Raw genomic sequence first — 24,222 nt, forward strand, 5'->3', positions numbered from 1 at the left:
GACCTCCATGCAAGAGGTTTGATCTTCTGCCCCACTATGAGAGGGATTGCTTTGTATGAAGGGTTAGGTGGAGCCTGTCATCCAACTGCCCAGACTCAGCGACTATTGATATTCTAGACATTCGAAACAATGGAAATGCAGGAACTCACAGAACTGGGAAAGGATGAGGTCTATGGAGCTGTTGGCTTGGTGGTGTTCAACTCTTTCCTTCACAGTGCAGGGCAGAGACATCAGACGCCCCACAGGAGGTGGAGCCAGCACAGGGGAGGGAAGGCACAGCACTGGAGCACTTTGTTGACATGATTCCTTGTCTCCTTTCACAGTGCAGGGTAGAGACATCAAACACACCACAGGAGGTGGAGCCAGCATTGTAGAGGGAAGGCCCAGCTCTATTCAGGTCCCAGGTGCAACTCCTCCCTCCCATCTAGATGCAGATCTCTCTACTCACCACTGAGCTGCCCCAGCATGTCTCCTGGAATGCCCAAGCCCTGTCACTCACAAACTCCAAACAAGGAATACACAACCTAGCAGAGTCAGGCCTGGACAGTTAGGCAAGAAAATACATACTTTTTAAAAGTGGTATTTTTCAAACACAGAATATTAAAACTAACTTCACTAAAATATGTATTTTATCATTCTGAGTTCAGGTATATTAAATTCGAATTTCTACCATGTTCCCCGAGTCAGTTAGGATTATAAGATGTAATAATCTAACTGCCCATTCTAGTCTATGGAGAACAGGTAGCCTTGCAATAGTGAAATACGAAAATTGCTGTAATTCACAATTAGGACATGCTACACACACCAGGGCATATCCTACCTCATACTTACAATGCACCCCACCCTTGGGCCTAACATAGTGGTGTCTGATATGAAGCAAAGGGAAGGTTTAGGGACTGGCAAGTGGGTGCACTTGCCAAGTCGACATGGTGGTCACAGACTGCACACAGGTCTTTCAATGGCAGGCCTGAGACACACTTTACAAGCTGCTTCTGTGGGTGGCACACCCAGTGCTGCAAGCCCACCAGCAGCATTTGATTTACAAGCCCTGGGCACACATGGTGCACTGTACTAGGGTCCGACAAGCAAATCAAATAACCCAATCATGGAATCACTAATCAGTACATCAATTTAACATAGGGAGCACTTGCACTGTGGCACTGAATAGCAGTGGCACAGTGCCCAAAGCATATAACCAGCAAAAACATATCAAAAACAGAGGAGACAATCAGTAAAAATGGAAGGGAGACTCACGCCAATTATGCCAGGTCTAACACTCACAATCTTGATGGCAACCTTGGAGACCTCCATCTTTTTTGCCACAGTGCATAGTTGGAGAGTCTGGTCCCCCTTGAGGTGAAAGTGGCATACAAGGAGACCCCGCAACCGATATTGCAGTGCTGTTGGCCTGTCCCTTAGCTTTGATTATCCCTGGCAACATGACAATGCCAGATCATTCCTGGTGGTGACAGTAGCTTACGAGGTCGCAATGGAACCTGAAAAGAGTCCTCTAGTGAAATGACAAACCATGGAGGGCCCGATGGTAGCGTGATCTCTACAGGTGCACGTCTTTTCTTTAGAGTAGGAGTAACAGACAAGGTTGAGAATCACTGACGTTGAGAAACAGGATGGCTACTTTAATTTGAATGCAGTGGTGGAGTCAACTGTAACTATGACAACGCTGATGTAATCATGGAGGGTTTCGACATAACTGGTTAAGATTTCATCAACGGCCAGGCCCACTTCGACGTTGATGGTGAATGTGTCACCAGGGTGGGTGCAGGTTCTCTTTGACAGCGATGGTGAATGTGTTGCTGTCATCAAATTGCTCTTCCACCTTGGCGGAGCGGTTGAATGGAATGCCATCATCCAGTATGCCCACTTGCTGAAACGTCTAAGATCTGTGATGGTGATGATGCGTCTCCACAGATGCCAATTTAGCCTTTGATGCTGAACACGTCAGAGACAAAGTCTTCAACAGCAATGACGTAATCTTCAACACTGACGGGAGTTTTCCCAAGAACAGTGTTGATGTGACCAGTCACCTTTACTCGATCTCCTTTCTCTAAATCTCCTTCTGTGGGAATCTTTGAGAGAGGTTGGATCTTTCTCAGCCAAGGCTACATGGCTGGCAGATATTTCAGTTTTCTTTTCTTCCCAGTCCCTCGTGTCCTCCAACTTACCTTATAGCCTGATCACTTCCTGGTCCTTCAATGTTCTTTTTGACATTGGCTAGTCACCATTTCCAAAATGTAGACTTGCATGCCTCTACCCCTGAAACAGGAGGTGCAGCCTCCCTGAAACAGGAGGTGTAGCCTGAAAAATCATCAGATACAACTGTAACATTAGAAGTAACTCTTCGATTGTATTTTACATTCCGCACACTTGGCTGAGTTCTCCCCATGGCGAAGCACAGAAAATTGAAAAAAATGTATTGCAGTAAAAAAGAAAAGAAAAAATTACAAACATTTAATTTGAGTATATAAAATTAAAATTATTTTTCAAAGTAAAAAAAAAAAACAAAGGTCAAATGTCTATATGTATTACTCATTCAGATTTTCTATAGGTCACGTATAGAATAAAAATACATTAACTTAATTCTTAAAAAAAATTAAAGTCACATTTATTTTTAAATAAATAAGTTATTAAATATGTACGAATAAAATATATATTATTTCTTTTGCATTTGTTTACCATTAAACATGATGTCCTATGAGCTTTCTATTTTATTTTTTTAATATCCTGCCTCCAATATTTTATATGGAAAGGTACTGCAGTACAAGTGGCTGGCAATTTGTGTTGCTAGACTAACTCCAGATCTTGACTGGACTATATTTACTACTGCTTAGGTTCATTTTTAAGTTGTAACTTACCAGACAGCGGAGATGCCTGGTTTGCCAGCAACTTCTTGGGACATTCAGAAAGCATCCCTGGGAATGCATTCCACCCGTTGTTTACCATTGGCTTGTGGTTTGCAACTCACATTTACTTGCTTTCCATTTGCTTACTCTATTTATTTTAGGCTGTTCAGCTCCAAGTCGTCCCTTCCTTTGCCTAAATCCTATTTACTGTATGCGTCCTCCAGTCCTCGATTTATGTAAACAGACCTTTAAATCTTGTTCTCATCTTGTCACATTTGCTGTGCATTCAAAGACTGACGTCAAATGTCAGTCTCTCTCTTCCAGGGAGCTTGGTGTTTACTTTTCTTTTTCTGATTTCAAAGTGTAAGGATTTATGGGACAATCATGCTGGCTCCAGGGCGTGCTTGAGGAAGGCTATATTATGTTATTTGGTTTCTAGCACACAACACAATTTAAATATCTGTAAATGAACTGTGCAGATATTTCAGAATTAGGAAAACCCAATTTAAGCAAATTTTTGGGTAGTTCTGAAGTGTGGTGGAAACAAATTTTAAAACTATCAAAACAAATCAATACACTAGGTGATGACATTTCCACACTTTGTTTGTGCCCTGTATACTTTTATCAGTGAAACTGTAGGTTTGAAAAAGTAATGGCGATTTTAATTGATAATGTGTTATCTGTAATGGAAGTGAGCTGCCACACCGTGCATATTTCACTCTACGCTACTCCACTCCCTGCAATCCATTTGGCACCACTTCACTTTACACCACACCACTGCACTCTACTCTACTCTGCACCACTCTACTCTATGCCAAATTCACTCTTCGCCACTCCAGTCTAGGCCCCTCTACTATGCACAACTCCACTCTACACCACACTGTAACACTCTACGCCACTGTACTCTATGGTAATACAGTGTACACCACTCCAATCTACCCTGCACCACTCCACTCTCTGCCACGTCTCTCCACTCTCCATCACTCCACTGTACTGCACTCTACAACAATCTACTCTATGCCACTGCACTCTACATCACTCTATACTATTGCACTCTGAAGCACTCCACTCTTCAACACTGCTCTCTACCTCACTATACTCTGCACCACTCTATGCCACTGCACCTAGCACCACTTTCCGCCACTGCACTCTATGCCACTCTAATCAGCACTAATGCACTCTAAGCCATTGCATTTGATGCAACTACACTCTATGCCACTCTACTTTGCACCACAGCACTTTACTATGCACCACTCTAATCCATGACACTTCATTCTACGACTTTGTATTGTAGGTCACTGAATTCTATGCCAATGCACTCTATTCCACTATAATCTGAAACACTCTAGGCCAATGCACTCTACTCGGCACCACTGAACTCTAAACCACTGAACTCTATTGCACTTTTCTCCGCACTACTGCATTATTTGCTACTGCACTCTTTGCTACTGTACTTTGCATCACTCCTTTCTACGCCACTTCACTCTCCAGTCCTACAATCTACGTCACTGCACTGTATGCCACTGCACTCTACGGCACACTACTTTGCTCTGCATCACTCTACTCCAGTCTTCTCTGCACCACTCACTGCATTCTAAGCCAGACTACTCTGCACCACTGCATTCGGCGCTACTTAACTCTCTTATGCAACACTCTAATCTAAGCCACTGTTTTCTACGATGCTGCATTGTACACCGCTGAATTATATGCTGCTGCACTCTATGCCACTTTAGTCTGAAGAACTCTACTCCAATGCACTCTACACCAGCCCACTCTACTCTAAGCCACGCAACTCCACTCTATGCTACTCCAATATGCAACACACCACAACACTCCACGCCACTCTCCTCTACGTCACTAACTTTTAGCCATGCTGAACAGCAGCAACAATGGCGTACAACATGGCTAAAACACTCTAGCAAAGCAAATGGCACCTGCTGAGAAGAGACCTATGGGCTTTACCAGTGCTTCTTAGCTGTAGTAAAGTTAGAACTGCAGTTTCTGAATAGCAATGGTATAGAATGTGTGGAATAGCATGTGGATGGGTGCGTGTCCCTCCTTAAACCTCTCCCTAGCTATCCCTGAAACCCTATTAATCCCCTGTCCTTCCCACATTTACTACTAAAAAGTAAGCGACAGTGTGCAAAGATATCGCATTGAAGCAACACAAGGCGGAGGCATAGATTTCGATGCATAGGTTAGGAATCAGCATTTTGAAGCATGTTAGTAGTACTACTAAACGTGCAACAAAATGCAGTTTATGAAAACGTCCCACATTCTTTGACCAAATGTGAAGTGGAAAGACAAACCTCGTGTGCGTCAATTGCAGCTTTCTTCCTGCCACAGGATTGACACTTTCCAAACAATAAAGGCATTATATTTGTAAAAACTAACTAAGTGAGGTATATGTCGAGTGAAATTTAAAAATAACATTTTAGGAGAAATTACTCAGAGGTGTGAAACTTCTAATGTATTTTAGGGTCCTTCCGAGGATATGGATAAAAGAACTCACTCTGAAAGGAAACTGCCCGTAAAATGCATCATGGACAGTGGAAGCTTGGAGAGCTGGCGGAGAGAGCCTGGAAGAGCTCCAGAAATGCCCGATTCCAGTTGGTCCACTTCTATGTCCTGCACAGGGCATACCTCACCTCAGGTAAAATTAATGAATACTTTGGTGTCCAATCGGCTGGTAGTCCACGATGTTCCGTGGAGGGTGCGGAGTTTTTGCATATGTTCTGGGATTATCCTGCCTTGCGGGGCTACTGGGAGGGGGTCACCGTAGGTTGAGCAAATACAGCGGATAGAGAGGTTGTGCCTTCCCCAGGGTATTGCTTGTTGCACTGGTTCCCCCACACGGCCCGGAACAAGGTCACAAGCATGTTTTTGGACATGGGTCTGGTTCTGGCTAAAAGGGTTGATAGCTAGCAACATGCCTGTGAGTGGTGGGGGGGCTAAGGGCTGGGCGGGAGTTTGGGTAGGGATGGAATGGAGTTGTAAAGGGAGCACACAGACTGTGGGAAGAGATCCTAGCGGTTTAGTAAATATTGTATTATATTGTCACGAAGTGCAGGATTGTGGGCTGGGGGTGGTTTTGGAGTATGACCAACACTATTCTCCTGTTCCGCAAGAGGGAGTACTGGACAACTGTCATTGAAAGGATTGTTTTGTCTGTGACTACTTGCTTGCTAACGCCTGTGGACGTTTCTTATAAGGTGCTCATGCTTCCTGAGATTCATTTGGATATGTTTTTTGAAAACTTAATAAAGTCAGTTAAAAAAAATAATAATGGGTAGTGGAAGCTTCGAGATTCTTAAACGGAAGGCTCTCCCTTTAAGTTAGACAGATTCTAGCTTTTTTCTCTAATAGATGTCGCTTTGCAGCCTTCAAATAGACATCTATGTACTTTGAAAGACTAGATTTCAGGGAAAGAAATCTGAAGCGTGCTGCTCATCATATGGACAAATGCACCCGGATTGATGTCAATGTATGAAAAAATATATGGAGATAAGGTGTTTCAGGGTTCACACATGCAGGGGTGGATTTTCTTAACATTTAAGATTACCCCTGAAGACCCAACAATGCAAAACATGCCTTTAGTCTCTTGTCCCCTGCTTTATCTTGCGGGGTAGGAACTAGGTGTCTCTACAATGAGTGGCTGAGTGGTGGCTAATCTGGCTTCAATGGTCTATCCTACCAATCTTTTCAGTTCTCTTATACAGCTGATGCTGCACCCACTTCCTCAACATAGCCTAAATAACATTAAAGAGACTGTAGCTTCTCGATACATAACAGATACAAACTATACTTCATTACTACTAAAAAATCATTTGTAGCTTCTGGGTCTCCTAATAGGGTTTGTAATACGTACTGCCATGTCTAAATATGGTTCAAATTAGGTGATGGTAGAGAGATATCCTTCCTGCATGCTGTACATCTCTCAATGTTACAAACTGGCACTTACATGCACAATCAAACTACAAGCATACATTTGGGACCCACTGTTCTTAGGAAAGGTATTCAGGCAGCTGATACTATGTGAATAGAACAACTTTTACCAACCTCTTGCTCCATCCTGAAAATTAAAAAAAATTAAAAGATCTATAGAAACAGGTAAAATACAAATAAAGAAGTAAACGTTATGAGATCAGAGTAGCATCCGCTATATTAATAAGACATTTTTGTTTCAGAGGTGTGCAGTCAAGCTCTTGCTCTAGTTGCAGTACTGTCAGTTGAACTTCACTGATATAAATCTGGTGCCTCCCTTACTATCAATGCCACAGCCGAAGCTAGTAAATTGGCCCTTGTATGCAGCACAGCTGATGATCATTCACATTCATTATGATAATACATTCTCTCAATGATGTAAATGTAAGTACGGTGTAATTGGGGAATTCTGAGCTCTCCTTCAAGTGTTTAATGAGAACTATTAAGCCACATTTTAGTTTTACAATCAATGTGATTGAGACCAAGGGGCACTCATCCAACTGGTCACTCTTTCTAAAATGTGTAACTCACTTCGGTCTATGAAACAGGAGTCACTTCTCTTTCAGGTAGAACATTTAGCTCTTCTCAACACAGCTGTGATGCTTCGGGAACTTGTAATGAGGGGCAGTTCACACACAAAGAGCGAGGAATAGAGCCAATAGGTATTTCGGTAACCTATATGGCAACAGCCCTAGGAGTGATGGGAGTTGCTTCTACACCAGATGCATGGTATTCCGTCAAGAAACATGTTCCAGGTGAGGGAATTTGGCTGCAAAAGGTAAACAATGATCAGCAGGCCAGTGACTGGGCACAGCCAACCAAAATCAGCAAGCAAGTCCCCACCATCAGTTGTTTTTCTTCTTTAAAGTCTATCAGCTAAAAGGATTGAGAAGCCTGTAAAAACACATTTTTTCCAGGTCTTACCTGAGAAAATTATCCCCTATGAGTCGTTAATCTACGTATTGAGGGTGCACACTGAAGACCCTAGGAGGAATATTTTGTGAAACCATCAGTTGCAGCCAATACATCATTCAAATGTGCAAGTCATGATAATCGTCGAAGACAAAAGGATTAAGGTTAAACAAACAGCATTTTACCTTTAGCAGAAGTTCCTTGAGAAAGGTGCTAATCAATGTAGCAATTTTATCTCCATCCAGAAGATGAAAGTGTCCAGCGCTGTCATTATAAAAGTACACAATTCTATCAGCATCCCCATCAAAGGAGCAACAACTTTCCATGGGTTTCATCTCCAGTCCTGGGTCAGAACATAAACGTAAGAGGATACAAATGATGTTTTGTTGTGAATGATAAACAGATCATGTATAGCTGAAGTTTCTGTGCAATTTACAAAACCACAAATCTAGCAAACGGGCAGCAGAGCTCGGTATACAGAAACAAGAAATGAAGCCGCTTACATGAAGTCACACGTCAACATGCCGATAGGTTTACAATGTTAGATAAGAACAGTGAATAAAAAGCACACAAGGCATCAGAAACAAAACACTGAACTGGAGTGATGCAGGAAGAATGCGAGGGATCCTGTTGGATGGTAGGAAGATTATGAAGAGGATGGGTGTGAGACCTTTCATGAAACACACCTGCCAATGAGCAAGGCGGAGGTGCAAGGAAACCACCTAGAAAGTGTTTATTACCATTTTCTTCAATGCACCAAAAGGCACAATCCTTAATACCTCTCAAAACCACTTCTGCTATGCTGTCCAATGATCCCAGTGTTTTACCTTCCATCATCTTGCACTTTCCAACTATCAAGCATCCCATCCAGTTTCAGTAACTTCTATTGTCTTGGAATCTTCAACCAAAATAACCTCCCCCAAAAACTTTAGCAACTTTTTACTACCACCTCTAGCTAGAAGGACAACATGGTCGAAAGCCCTAACACTCTTCTCTGACATTTGGCCCAATAGCATACAGTACTGTCATTGTCTGCCTGAGAGGCATTTTCATGGGGCAGTCAGAGACTGCTAAACCTTACCTTATGCCAGTAAGGTTATTTACCACTGTTGACTCAGGTCCACAATATTTTTGCACTCCAAACTGAACAGACAAGGGATTGGTTTTAGGCACTTGGCTCTCTCAGGACAGCATCCAAGGCTCCACAGAGTGTATGAGCTGAGACACTCAGAGCCAGTGTGACACAATAGAGAACTCTCATTAACACACAATAACATCAAGGTCTAGTCAGTATTGTATTGTAGAAATGAAAGGACTTCAATAACATTGTAGTAAAGTAATGCACTCATAAATCCAATGAGCTTCAAAACCCGAAAGCCCTAGTTCTATCTCTGCCCCAGTTAGAAATCCAACCATCTTTTTAGCTCCATTGTGCTAAATGTTTATTTTACAATGAGCCCTTAGGCAAATGCTCTCCTCACAGTGCAGTCAATTTACTGTCCATATATTACCTCCTTTACACAGTTAAGTTTGGTTTTATATCCATCATCCTTCCCGGCATACAAATTGTACAGTGTAATTAATAGTAGACAAAATGGGGTCCCCATAGAGCATCACCCAGGATACACAGTGGGAGTCCTCAGCTGATGCTCAGAAGCGCTTTCAACTTCAGGGCAACAAGTGGATTGAGAAGCGTGGTGCAACAAGACTGGGGCACTGAATAGATTATAGGGCAACAAATGCAGGGTGCCTAGTCACAGTTTCATATCAGTTGTCTGCCACTGGGGCAAGTCAAGATCAGTCGGCGTGTCATCCTAGGAGTGTCCTGGCACCTCAATTACCAGGCATTCAGTCACCAGGGTCCCAGTGTCAGCATCACTTCAGCCTGTATGCAGACAAGGAGGAAGTCAGCTTCATTCTGGTCTCAGGATACGGACAGCCCCACGCACCAGTGGCGTGGACAGCCAGCCATCCTCTGCAGGATCTCAAACAAAAGTGGAAAAGGGAGGGGGGGGAGAAGAAGAGTATGGATTCCCCAGCCTGCCACAGGCATCCACTTCCCAGTTTCCACTCAGCCCCAGCAGCAGCCACTAGTATGGCTCCTACAGACTGGAGGGCTACAATGCGTCAAGCGCTGCTCTGTGGTCTAGGCTAAACCCAGCTATGCCGCCACTAACCCTCTGTTGTATTTGCCACTGCGGGCCGAAAAAAACCCATACATGGCTGCCACCTCTCCCCAATGCGGCAAAGTCTGAACTCACCATCCAATTACACGGATTCAGCCGAATGTGTGCTCCGAGCCAATAAGCCTGTTTCAGGTGCAGCCAACTTGGTGCCAGGTAGTCTGGCACCCCCTCTCAGCTATCCATTTGTAATAAATAAATAGATCTCAATTCCAATGACATTAGGTTACAAAAATATACTAAACAATGTAAAAAGCACATAATAAAGATACAATATGCAGAAGCCTGCATTCGGTATGAAAACAGCAGCAGCCCTTTCACATCTAAGCACCATCCCTGTGTCTATCAGGTCTGTCCCAAATATGCTCCAATTTGGAAAAGAGTTAAAGATGTACCTTTTAAAAAACACTACATTACAATGCATTAATAGTTAACAAACCAGTTAGCTCTTTAATTACTCGTTGACTTTATGCTCGTCTTTGACACTCTACAGTGATCTGCTGCCTTTGCGCTAGGTTGGAGCTGAAGAAATAACATACATATAATAACCCAAATCGTTACTTTTTTAAACTATTATTAAATGGAGACTAGTTGTGACTTTGCAAGTTATCTGTACTAAAACAATGACTCAGCGACACAACTGTAGTAATCTGTTACACAATAGCTGGAGTTTTTCTGCAAATTAGCACACATTCTTAGCAAAATAAGTTTTGACTTGCATTAAAAGGCTTGTAACATGTCTTTGCAAAAAATTATTAGCTGCATGTCTTTTTGCCTAACTTTGCACTTGATGTTCTGGATATCTGCAACTGTGGTTATTCAAAGAGACCAGGGAAGGGTAACTGTGTGATCTTGTATTATGAAGGAATAAAATAAGTCATAGCCGAGTTCCATGACTTTAAATAGGAACTCTGCCTTCAGCCTTGTACTTCTGTAAGGTCACCGAAACTCCTTGACGATGTGTAATATCTTTATAAGGCACAGCTTAGCTTCTCTCATAGTACATGTCACTGAAATGTCGGCAACAGTATGTATAATAATATCCTTAAGATGGACTTAAAAGAGGTACTTTCTATATCTATAAAGCAATCCACATGTTCCCTGAGATCAGGAAAAATGGGCCAATGTTTACAAAGGTTCTTGTGTATTTTGCAAGCCAACAACTGTTAATTAACACAACTATGATGTTTAACTCAGGCTGCCATACACCTATTTAAAAGCTGCATCTGTCATGACCTTCATGAGTAAAAAGTGTTCCATTCCTGGACATCACAACCACATAAAAACAATCATTGACATAGCCAATAAGTCTCACTTCTGTAAGAGCTATTGGTGTAGTTTATTTTAGCTGTTTGTACAGCATTGTAGTTGTACGGTAGGTTTAAATTTTTACTCTAAAAAGCTTTGAAACAGCCATTATTCTTAAGTATTTAATTAATTAATGAGGGATGCTATGAACTTTGAATTAAAAAAAGAAAAGGAAGGGAGAGAGCAAAACGAACAGCGGTTTTAAAAAGGCATTCGGATATATTCAACACTGCACTTTTTATGGGGGATTGGAGGTGCTCAATAAAGAGAATGACATGGGCAGTGGTAGGTATTGAGTAATGTGGACATGGGTAATGAATACGCACCATGTTTAGTGGAAAGGACTGTTCATTTTTAATGTATGAAATAATTCAATTTAAATTGATGGAAATGGAGCAAATTAATTAGCATGAAAAAAAAGATGAATTACATTTATCCCATAACATTGCATGTGAAGAGATGTGGGAAGCACATTGTCTATCTCAAAGGAAACAGAATGTCAGTGTGTGTGTAACAGGCAAGCAGATCTACAAATGTGATAACACGTGCTTGACCCAAGAATGAAAGCCATTTGTTTTTAAAAGCATTTTGTGATAAGAAAATGTTCTTATACAGAATTCTGTGGTGTGGATTCGATATATGTGGTATGTAGTGGAATTACATGCTGTGGAGTTAAATTATGTGGTTTGGTGTGGAATTATGTGGTGCAGGATAGAATTAGGTGGAGTTGAATCATGTGGTGTTGAGTGAAAATATGTTGAGTGGAATTATGTGGCATGTGTGGAGTGCATTTATGCGGAGTGCTGCTATGTTGGGTAGGATGTATTTATATGGAGTGTAATCATGTAATCACTGGTATAAATATTTCCTGTGATTATCAAGATAAAGCACATCACTAGCAGATATGTTCATCAATCATCATCTACCTACACTACTGCAATCACATGAAGGTAATACAGCTCAATAAAACAAAATAAAGGTCACAATGGTATTACCTATATCAAACAGTCTGATAAATGATCCCTGGAATTTCGTTGAGAAGCCCTGCAAATCACATCAGCTCTCTTTACCAAAGGACAATGTTAATTTTAAGTGAATTCCATTTGACTGTTTGTACTTTTCTCTTTATATGTCTCCCTCAACTTATGTAACCGCCTAGTGTTTAACATGGGCCTATTGCAAGCACCTCGTTAAACCGTATCGTGTGTTAAAGTTTTCACCAAGTGCAAAGTTGTGAAAATGGACAAGGAAAACATAGCCATTCAAAGAGAGGACCGAACATTCAGGATATGATAAGTCAATTCAGCAGTGTTCAATTTTTACCCAGGCTTGACATTAACAAGGAGTATTAACAATTAAAAAGCACGGTCATCTGCTATCAAACCTTGTGCTACTAACATCCAAGTGTCTCAGGTTTGGAGTTTCTTTTAGCACAGAGGTATTTCAGTAGGAAATACAAGTAACTCGAGGCATCTGGAAATGCCTCCGCTGCAGGCCTGAGCAAACAGCACTCATCTGGTTCACTAACCCAAAGTCATTCAAAAGTAGTAACCACAGACTTTTTAGGGCCCATGGGACAAAATTATATCTTATCGGTGCTAAGGAATATTTTTTCAGATTTCCTTCGTTGTTGTCCTTAATGTAGCATCTCAGATCATGTTCCAATACCAGTTCTAAACATTTTTATCGGAATTTGACAAAGGCTGCAATACATTGGAATCTTTCATGCACATGTTGAAGAAAATCATGCCGGTTGCCAAATTACCGTGCAAACCAGCTCATTTACTTTGCCAAAAATGGGAGGGTATTTTGGCACACTTCATTTATCCACTAGGAAATCGCCAACAGAGATCCTTTTTGGAGCGAAGAAAAGTCGCGGATATCCCAAGATACAGATTCTACTCCTCCTACAATACGCAACCAGTGATAGCTGGAAAAGGGGAGGGCAAAAGAATAGAACAGCTGGACAGAAAACACTGATCGACACCATCACACCCCTGTACAGGAGACCATCATTGGCAAAAAAGGGTTCACACACCGATGGTGCATCACTCACTGACATCTCCCGTCACCGGCACAGAATCAGACCATCCTAACATCTGGGGACAGAGATGAACTTCTGATTAGCTTTTTATATAATATTTCAAAGGGAAACCGAATCACCACTCCAGAGGACGCGAGCATCTTACTCCCAGTATGTGCAATGCACAAACAGTTAGAGCGGGATGATAACGGATTCATGTATGGCCGAAAGAGAACGAGCACGGGCTGGACATATTCTGACAGCTCTCTGGACCCTTGATATTTCTTGGCACCAGGCTGCTTGCTCGCCATGTAGGCTACAATGAAGTCATGTTTACGGAAAACCCAGTGTCAGTGCTTTGCTTTACAACACACACCAAAAAGTAACACACAAGTCGGTAATAGAAGAGATATTTAAAATCATATTGCGTGAATGCTTCTTACACATACCTACATCAGTGTGTGTACTTTAAACAAAACTACATTTTCATATGAAAACATATTTGGCACGCCGTTCTACTAAGTCTGCACAATAGAGCAACAGTTACCAAGTTAGAAACGCTCATCAAAGTAAGAATGTAAATCATAATGCAGTTTTAGTTTTGTTGTTCGCATGGGGCAAAAACCAACGGCCAGAGTGAAAGAAATGCGTAGTAACAGCAGCTCACCTTCAAAGAAAATACTAATACTTTCAATAATTACATTTATATTAATATGTATATGTTGGTGAATCATTTTTATAACATCGTGCATGCAGTAAAGGATTACGTGATATTTTGTTGATGTGAGAACGAAAGTATTTAAAATTAAGTATTTAAATACAATAACAATTTAACATATTTGTATAGCCAATGATAACTGTCACTGCCAGCGTCCTAGCTAACATTTAAAAAAAAAAGCAGAAATCTGTGTCCCCGGAACTCTGCATTGGGATTGGGAGCCACGCCCTGAAGTGGCTGACTTCCTTCTTGAATGACAGAAGTTAAGAAGTTTGGACGCCTCCATTTTCTTCAGCAATCCACAAGTTGGCAGTTGGAGTGCCTCAAGTCTCGGCACTCAGCCCTACCTTATTCAATGCTTATCTCATACCGTTAACTGTGTTAGCGGAGACTCTGGGGGCAAAGTTAACAGTATATGCTGACAACGCCCAGTTGCTTTTTCCTTTTAAAAGGCGAAGAGCTCTATGGAGGAGCTATTGAAACCTGCCTCTCTAATTTGTTCAACTGACTGCCCACGAACCAATTAAAATGTAGTCCTGACACAACTGAGATTACCGAATCTCAGAATCGAATAAATAAGAATCGGTAAATAAGAAATGGTAAAAAATGACTATTGAGATGTAGGAAACCTAAAAAATACAGAATTTCGTAAAATTCGGTATTTAAGAGTCGGTAAATACCATGTATTGAAAGCAGGTGGTAACCAGGTGCAGGCTACAAAATAAGGACACAAAATGCAACAGTGCTACCAGAATGGCGGCATTCTACGTCATAGCAAGGCGGCTACGGCTACAGGCAGCAGGAGAGAGGGTATGGAGAAGGGAGAAGGAAGTCTACAGGCAGAGGATAACGCTCTTCCAACTGACTGAGCCAGAGATACTGCAAAGGTACAGGCTACACCCCCAAACCATGCTGGACTTGATCAGGGACCTTCACCCACTCCTGGATCACCCAACACCAAGGGCGTACGCCATCCCACCCCATGTACAGGTGCTGTGCAGCCTACACCTGTTGCCTCTGGGAGTTACCAGAGTGTGATTGTTGCAGTAGGTGGTGTGTCCCAGAGGTGCTCGTCCGTTTCTTCAGGAAGTTCCTTGAGGCCATGATGCAGAGAATGCATCATTATATTAGGTTCCCTGACACACCTGCGGAACTTGCGAAAACCAAAACAGATTTCTATCAACTGTAACACTTCCCTCACGTCATAGGCTGTATTGATGGCACCCACATCCCACTCTGCCCACCTGAAGCCACAGAACACATTTACAGGAACCGGAAGTCAACATACACAATCAATGTGCAGGTGATATGCAATGCTGGCAACATTATAACAGACATTGTGGCCAAATTCCCAGGGAGTACCCATGACTCGTACATCTTGCAAAACAGTGGGATATACACACGCCTTGTTGCTGGTGATTTTGGGGATGGATACCTACTAGGTAAATAACTGACACACCCTGATAGTCAATGCACATGAATCAATCATGAGTATGTAACTAATGGCACTCTCTTTTCCACCCAGGTGATAGTGCTTATGCTCTTTGTTCTCACCCCCTACATGAATTCATCTACCAGGAGTGAGAGGCGTTACAATGTGGCACACAGAGCAACACGCAGTGTTGTAGAACGCACATTTGGACTACTAAAAAGCAGGTTCCGCTGCCTCCATAAGAGTGGAGGTGCACGGCATTACACTCCAATTATCTGCTGCAAAATAATAGCGACCTGTGCCATGCTACACAATCTTGCCACCAAGGAAGGCACAGAGGTGTAAATCACACATCATGAGGATATTGATGATGGAACAGAACAGGCAGAGCAATATGCAGCAGGAGCAGCACCAGCAACAGATGGGAGACTGAGACGGGCAGAGATCACACGCAGCTATTTCTCAGAAAGTAAGGAGGCACAGTCAGGCTTAGTATTTGAAGTACGTAGTTTAATAGTCACTACGGCACTTTACTGATACCACACCATGGTACTACAATGTCTGTATTCCACACCGGGTGGTCACAGTTTACCTCACCGTGACCTGTCCTGTGGGGCAACATTAATGTTTACGCCCACGCTCTACAGTGCGGGATGCACGAGGCTGGGTGTCAACTGTTGCAGTGGTGCCTGGGTCTGTAGATTGGAGCATGCTGCTCCTTCGAATGTCAGGAACAGGAGTGCTAGAGCCACTCCTGCTGGTGGAGTCTTCTGTGTCCCCAACACCTCTGTCTCCAGCAGTGGCTGCCTGGTGTGTGAGCAAAAGCTCCATGGCAGAGGTAACTCTCCCCATCCCCCTCGACAAATCCTGTCATTCTGCATGGCGACAGAGCGCCAGCATAGCAGGGAGGTTGCTGTAGCAGGGAGGTTGCTGTAGCAAGGTGGTTCATGGCTTTGGTCTGTTGCCGCATGCACTGACGATCCCTGCGCCTCTCCGAGTGGTCACTATCTAGTTTTTGGCAGAGAGCACTCATGCACTGTGTCATGTCCCTCATACCCTTTGCCATGGACTGCATGCACTCTGTCATGGAGCCAATCCCCCGGTCTATGTTGGACATCCTGCTATTTAAAGTGCGCACCTGTCTATGAACTACTAAAATGCCCTTTGCTTGCAGGCGCTGGACTTTAACCGTGGTGGCCTCAAGACCACAGAAGACTCCCTCTCCATCATGGCCTTAACCTCTCTCCCGTACCATTCGGCCTTGGACACCGGAACGCACAGCTCCAGATGAAGTCTGCTGCCCTGCGTTGTCAGCCAGAGGTGGATTTGTTGGTGTTAGACCCTCAACATCTTCCTCATCTGACGTCTCCAGAATCCTGAGAGGGGGCACATCATGCCTCCTTGGCCTTCCCAGCACAGATGACTCTGAGGTTGGTGAGGGGGAAAGTGCAGGTGGTTCCAAATGTTGTGACCCAAACAGCAAAGGTGACAGAGGCTGTGGTGTGGTGGGTCGCTCTGGTGTAGTGGCTGCCTGCGCTGTGGGTGTGTTTTGCAGAACAGTGCTTTGACCTGCTCTTTCGGGTGTTTTCTGACTCCTCTCCATTGCCGGTGCCCTCTCCTCCCTTTCCTGTGCGATGACTCTCCTGTGGACAGATATGGACATTGGGTCAGTGGTGTTGTTCACCTGTGTGTCATTATTAAATCACATTCCTATCACACAATTGCCTAGTCCTCAACAGCTTATGGATGTAGTGTGTGGCATGCCTTGCTGATTTCTATGTTGACTGCATTGATGTATTATCCTATGACTATGTCTCCCATGATGCATTGCTGGAAATAGCTATAACCAGTTCTGGAGTTTGATGCAGACACCCACATTGGGGAAGGGGGTCAGGGAAAAGGGTGGGGATTCATGTCCATGCATCTTACCTTGTTTTTCAGCAGCTCTGGCTGAGCTGTCAGCATCCCAATCCCATGAATACAATTGTCTCCACGGTGGATTCCACCAGCTGCTCCAGGTCTGTCAGTCTTGGTGTTCTGTTCCTTTCTCCATCTGTGGCTCCAGCTTCTTTCCTCTGTGCTGCAATTTTCTTTTTGTAATGATCTGCAGATCATACCACCTTTTCTTCATGTCATCAATGTCCCTGTGTATGACCCCAATGGCATTGACCTTAGACTGGATCTCCAGCCAGGTGTTCCTTTTGACTGACTCAGCAACATGCAGAGACTGCTTGCCAAAGAGCTGGGAGTGGTGTTTGACGACCTCCTCAACCAACACCTGCAGTTCTGCTAGGCTGAATTTCATTTTCCTCTTGCGCTCAGCTCCATCCTTCTGGCCATCCTGGGACTCCATTCAGCAGCTCAGCTATGCTAAGGGCAGCCTGCTCCTCTGTGTTTCCTCCAGCCCTCCAAACAGTTCAGTTGCTCTGCACCTGCATGGGTGTGGCCACTTCTAGCTACTGGGGAGGGGTAGTTGCATCTGATTGGTTGGTTCCTCTGTTGCTTTGTTGTGGGGTGTGGTGGGTGTTCCTGATTGGTTGAGAGGCTCAATTGGGTTATTTTTGTATTTTCTGAATCGGTATTTACCGAATCGGTAAATACCGATTCGGAAAATCCCATTCATTCCTATGGGCCTGGAGGACCATAGGGTTGAATGGGTATTACCGAATCGGTATTTACCAATTCGGTAAATACCGATTCGGTAAATACTGATGTGAAAATCCGAATGTTACCGATTCAGTAATTTTTACAGATTTTTTTACTACATCCCGTTTTCCGATTCTGAAATACCGAATCGGTATGATTCGGTATTTGTGAGTCGGTAAACTGGGATTACCTACATCTGGCCAAAATGTTGTAAAAAGACATCAAATTATCGATAATACATAATACATTCTCAATGTTCACAAAATTTTTATTTGTTTAAACACAATTGACCTATTGTATTAACAGTTTAAAAGTAACAATAAAAAGTTGAAATAATTAATCTTCGACGAGCGTTTCGGCGCCAGCAGCGCCTTCGTCAGGAATGGCCACAGAAACTTTTCGCAATATCTGATGCGGTTCTACCTCAGGTTGTAGAAGATGCATGTGGGAAAATGTTGCAATTTTTGATGGCCGATGATCATTATATATATGACGGGTATATAGTTTGATGTCACAATGTCAGGGTTCTTGATTAAAAACAATCACATTAAAAAAGGGATAAATTCTAAGGGTCAGCGATAAGTTGCTTTGATGGCGAACTTTCAAGTTTTATGATGGGCATACACGTTCCGATATGTTTGTACCGAACAGTGCTTGGAAGAGATTACCTTGATGGCAAACCTTCGTGTTTTAAAAAAGATCCTATTATAGCACAATAGCTGCAGATAAAAAGCCCCGTTTTCACTCAAGCGTTGATGTCGCAGCCTTATTACCAGTGTTGGGACACTCGTTGCATGTGTGGGCTCTATAAATATCCCTCAGCTCCTTCCAGCGTCGCCATCTTGCCGTTCTCTGACATCCTCTTCCTGGCGCAACATACAGGCTAAGTCATGTGGCCCCATGGAGACGAAATGCTGAATTGCCATCAAGTATTGAACATAAACGACGGACTAAAAGTGCGAACAGCCCTTGCAGTCAGAGGTTCTGGGCACTTCTAGGCAACAGGAGGAGAAGACGTGGTGTTACAGCCAGAGCTTCAGACTATGAAGCTGGGAAACCGGTTTGAGTCTTGGCATCAGCTCAACATCCTGTGATCTTGGGCAAATAGCTTAATCTCCCTGTGCCTACAAAAATTAATGTGTCCTCGTGTAAAGTAACCGATGCTTATGTAAAACGCTTCAATAATAACTTCAAGTGGTGTTCGCAGCATATAAAACTGCTTTAAAAAAAGGACAGGAGACGGAGGATGGAGACAGTGGAAACATGAACACTTGTAGCGAGTGCTCGAAGACAAAGGAAAAAGTAGCTCCCAAAAAAGGTGTAGTGGATGGACACAAGTACTTGGCCCATACTCTGGGAGAGGGTCAAACACAGGAAGAGCCATAATGCATTCATGCCATGGACAAACTGGGGCAAAGGATTTGAGAGAGACAATGGAGCGAGCAAATGGGAAGTACATGGGCAGGCTGAATTCCACAGATTGAAAACAACACATCTATTCAAGACAGCGCATGCACTGTCTAACCGAGACATTTAAAAAAAATGGGATGCTGTTACCACACAAACGAAGGAATGAAGAGAGATCAAATCCAACAAACTGTAAATATAAATCTAAGGCATCAACAAGAACCATGGGATGCATAACTGAATAGTTAAAATGTAATGTACCAAAAGGTGACAGAAATATTAAATACAAAACTGCATACCATGAGGAGGTTTCTGTTGAACTTTCACGTAATCAGCCCCACAAAGGTGATTCAGCTTTCCATAGGTCCCGTCGTTTACAATATGAATGAACAGTCCTGTCTGTAGGTAACGCTCCATCTCTTTCAGCTTCACAGCCCCAATGCCGTTTGCACCATCAACTTGAACAGATCTATGGCTATCGCCACTACTGGCATTCTGAAGAGAAGACTGAGAGTAAACAGAAAAGAACATTAAAAATAAAAAAGTGCATTTTGTTCTCTTACCTCTTTCACTTCAGTTGTTACATCACGTGGACCACCACGGAGGTAGTAGGAGAGCAAGAGAACGTACAGATAGAACAATTTGATTGATATATACAAAGCGTTTTCTACAGCTTTCAAGAGATCCTGGCTTCTACTACAGTGACAGAAGCTTCCTGAGACCAGCAAGTATTTCTACCAGAAAGTTTTACACTCCTCATCTGTAACCCTCCCATTCTGAATCATGTCGCCCACCGTACATCTTTCAAGAGGGGAACGGTGAATGGAGGATAATAACGTAACTGAAACGTGTCTAAACGAACCCTAGAAATCTGACACTAAACATAAGCAGGTGTAACATGCTTTCTAGAATCAACACATCAGAATCAAGAACTGGACAATCTCGGGCAACGTTTATCGACTAATGTTCCCTGTGTGTAAAAGTAACACATCCATTTCGACATTCTTTGTTGAGTCTTTGAAGTGTACCACACTTTTTTGTGGACTATACTTTAAAGATTACTTCAGTGTCGCGTCTTCCTTTTAATCTAATTGGAAAGAAAATGATTTGATCTTTCCTCAAGAAAAAATTTGAAGAGCGTTTTTGTAACCAAATTGAATTCATATCAAGCTGCTTAGAATTCATTGACTGATGACCCTTACTCACGACTGATGACATCTTAAAATGTATTTATAAAAAATGTTTCCAGTCTTTCTAAAGATGAGTAAGAGGACATCTAGCAAAGATAAACAAGTAGGGAGTTGCAGGAATTTGGCCAGTGACACAAAAAAAATGTCTCCCCATTAGTTTTAAATTTGAGCCAGATGATACTAAGGAGGCGCTTATTTTTACTCCTTAAGCCCTGCCAGGGCAACAGGGAGAAATCTTATTTGACCCAAAGAGTAGCCAGATATTGTACACACTCGAACATGGATATGCAATTTTTTAACTAAATGTGATACTTAGCAAATCCCTCTTCCTTCCGAGTTTTCACGCCCACGCCCCAAAAGAGAAGAATGCTTAATATCGCAATGTATGATTAAACTGAAACCATGAACACTCAGTATTTTATTATACATCCCTGTCCTCATCAACCGCAATTCCTTGGCAGGGCATTGGAGACTTCCTGCCTCGTCATATGCTATTATTTCTTTGCTGTCTGCAGCAACTGGAGTATTTTTGTTTGTCTCATCAGCAACAGTTCGGCATTAACCCCTTTAAGTTGTGGGTATGTTTATTCTTAATGGTTGCACATGTTCTGTGCGCTTCTTGGACGGCACTTGAGGTCAGAGAGTACTGAGATGTTCACACCATTGTATTGAAAGTCTCTCTTTTTTCTTGTCAAGTGTAGAAGCACATTCCAATCCCTGTTGGTAAGTATGCAGGCTACCCAGGTCTGGTAGCCAGGGTCCGGTGTTCCTGCTCTAATATAAATACTGCTGAAAGTTGTGATCTGTTGAACGGTTCAATACAGTTTATTAACACAGGTCCATAATTTCCCACAGCGCTTACTACATTTTGAGAAGTTTCTTCCCGCTGTCATCAGCATTGTCCCCAATATTGATAAAATGCAGCTTCATCATGTGTTTTTTTTTTATAACTTTATTTTCATATTCTTTAGTACAAAGAAAGATAGTAATCATATGAAGTTGTTCACCAAGAAGTCATTGCATATAGTTCACAATTCGAGATATTTACCAGGTGGTTAAAGGCGGTTGTATACACAGTACAGTTCTAAAGCCAAAAAAAGGGAGAAGTGCGCCTTGTGATAGCTCCACGCCCAATTCAAAACCTCAATGTACGTGATTTGCATATGTGGACTTTACACATATTCGGTGGGTACTCAACAATCACAATATAATTGGACAGTACCGGCTTTAAAGTCGCAATTACCCCACTCCCTCTGGGACTATGCCCTGTTCCAGTTGTTGATCGGCACCTTGACGTAGGGTTTCAATGTATGACCGGTAGGGGCTCCATATATCCTTGGGACGGGACGGGACGGGAGAGCTAGGCATCACACTCGCGTGTTTTGGACCGTCGGGACAGACCTTCGCCCCCCAATGAATGGCCACCTCTCGTTTCACCAACAACAAACCATAGTGATGCGAACCTTTTGATCTTTTTGGGGAAGTATACTGTATAGCTCAGTAGGACCACTTCTGGAATGGGTGTCAGTGGAAAATTAATCCTTTTCCCAAGTGTAGAGTGTATGCGTTCCCTGTAGTGTTGCGGTTTCGGTAATATCCAAGTGAGATGTGCGAAATCGGCCTGAGGGGCGCAGCATTTACAACAGTTGTGTGGCTTGGAAGGATCTATCTTGTGTGCTAATGCTGGAGTGAAATATATACGGCATAGAAATTTGAAGTGTAAGAGCTTGTGTCTACTATTCAGCGAGACATCCTGTGTAACCGAGCAGCATTTGGCCCATTGCTAATCTGTAATTGTTGTTCCCAAGTCAACTTCTTAGGCCTTGCGTATTTTGTTGTCGTCGATGGGTTTCAATGCCGTGCAGCCTTATAAAGTTTTGAAATTAAATGTGTGTTATCTGCCTTCTTGATAGTCATAGTGAGAGGAGGAAAGGAGGTCGGTACAATCGGGAAGGATAAAAAAGTAGGGCGGAGAGAATGCGGCCCATGACAAATTTGTCCATAATGGGACCAGTCTGAAACCGGGCGTCCTCCGTTAAGGAGAAGATATGGAAATCTGGATATAAGTGTCCCATCCGTGAAAGGTCGAATTTCATGAGAGTACGCTGTACCAAACACTCCCCCATGATTGGTATCAAGCGGGGGTTAACGATGAGCAGAGCCAAAGAATAAAGAACTTCCGTACCTGTGATCGACATAGTTTCCTCCACGCCCAGCTTTTGGATGAAACAGTTTGGATATCTATTGGGTCTCCGGGGAAGCCTGTGGGCTGTATTGTTGCAAGTTTTTCAGGAAGAACAAGGTCTGCCTCTGGTCTCAAATACTGAATACGAGCGTCGGGGTGATAGCAAGGATAAGCATAACTACATTGGGCCACTAGCAATGTTCCCTCTAATTTTTTTCCTCTGTGTGCGGCAGTGGAGGGTCTCTGTGCGCTGCAACCATGGCAACATCTGTCCATCAACTGTGTTTTTTGCAATTTTCACCCCGAGTGGGCTGGGTATGCTCAGACGTGAGTCCCAGGCTCTCCACACCACTGGAGTCAAGCTATCCAGGCTGATAGCCAGAAACCGTTCCTTGGATGCTTGATTCCGGTCTGGGAAAGACATGGCTTGGTAGTTCGGACTGCACTGTTCCCATGAGGCACAGGGTCAGAGCTGATTTGCATATAGCCAGTGTCTAACCCAGGGTGGTATGGAGTGCAAAAAAACGATGGATTTAGGTCCAGATCCTTGTACTGGGGTGAATGTTTGACATTGTTCTACATTCTGTCCATCAACTGTGTTTTTTGCAACCATGGCTATGTGCGCCAGGAACCAAACCGTGCGTGTCTGCGGCGCCAAATGGCACTCAAAAAGTTTACTTTAAAAAGTGAAAAGATTGTGCATTTTCACACATACAGAGCCAAAATAAGGGTCTTAAAGGCAGTTTGCAAATTTATTGTATTGCCTGTATTTTCATTGTTGTGTCTCTGACTGCTGTTGTCTGTCTTCCCCGCTGCCTGTACGTGGTCCATGCCCCTTTTTCTTCCCTCTGTTCCCCTCGCTGTCCCTGTGCTCTCTCTGCACGGTCTTTCCTTCTGTTCCCCTCGCTGCCCGTGCCTCTCTGCCCGTTCTGCCTTCTGTTCTTAGCTGCCCCTATATTTCTGTATTCTGTATTTTGCCTCTGTGCCATTAGTTTGTTGTGCCTGTCTGCCCTCTGTGCCACTCTTTTTTGTGACCTTATGCCCTCCGTCCCACTCGTTTTTGTGCCCTTCTGCCATCTGTCCCACTCGTTCTTGTGCCCTTCTGCCATCTGCCCACTCATTTTTGTGCCCTTCTGCCCCTCGTTTTTGTGCCCTTCTGCCATCGGTCCCACTCGTTTTTGTGCCCTTCTGCCCTCTATCCCTCGTTTATGTGACCTTCTGCCCCTCGTTTTTGTGCCCTTTTGCCTTTAGTTCCACTCGTTTTTGTGCCCTTCTGCCCTCTGTCCCACTCGTTTTTGTGCCTTTCTCCCCTCTGTCCCAGTCATTTTTGTGCCTTTCTGCCATCTGTCCTACTCGTTTTTGTGCCCTTCTGC

The 24,222-nt window shown here is 43.2% G+C and overlaps 1 protein-coding gene across 5 annotated transcripts in view; it reads right to left on the reverse strand.

The window, feature by feature from the left end:
* Positions 1-24,222, reverse strand: part of PGM3 (phosphoglucomutase 3) — a 292,467-nt gene that overhangs the window by 90,373 nt on the left and 177,872 nt on the right. For 3 of the 5 annotated variants that reach the window (XM_078648134.1, XM_078648136.1, XM_078648135.1), the window contains exons 6-7: positions 19,774-19,981; positions 7,943-8,100 (exon numbers count right to left, since the gene is read on the reverse strand). In XM_078648134.1, the coding sequence (XP_078504260.1) occupies positions 7,943-8,100; positions 19,774-19,981 (366 nt within the window). The remainder of the gene's footprint in view (positions 1-7,942; positions 8,101-19,773; positions 19,982-24,222) is intronic. The other 2 variants (XM_078648137.1, XM_078648138.1) reach the window with 1 other exon arrangement.

This window comes from Lissotriton helveticus, chromosome 6 (genome assembly GCF_964261635.1).
Source record: "Lissotriton helveticus chromosome 6, aLisHel1.1, whole genome shotgun sequence".
Lineage (NCBI taxonomy): Eukaryota > Metazoa > Chordata > Amphibia > Caudata > Salamandridae > Lissotriton > Lissotriton helveticus.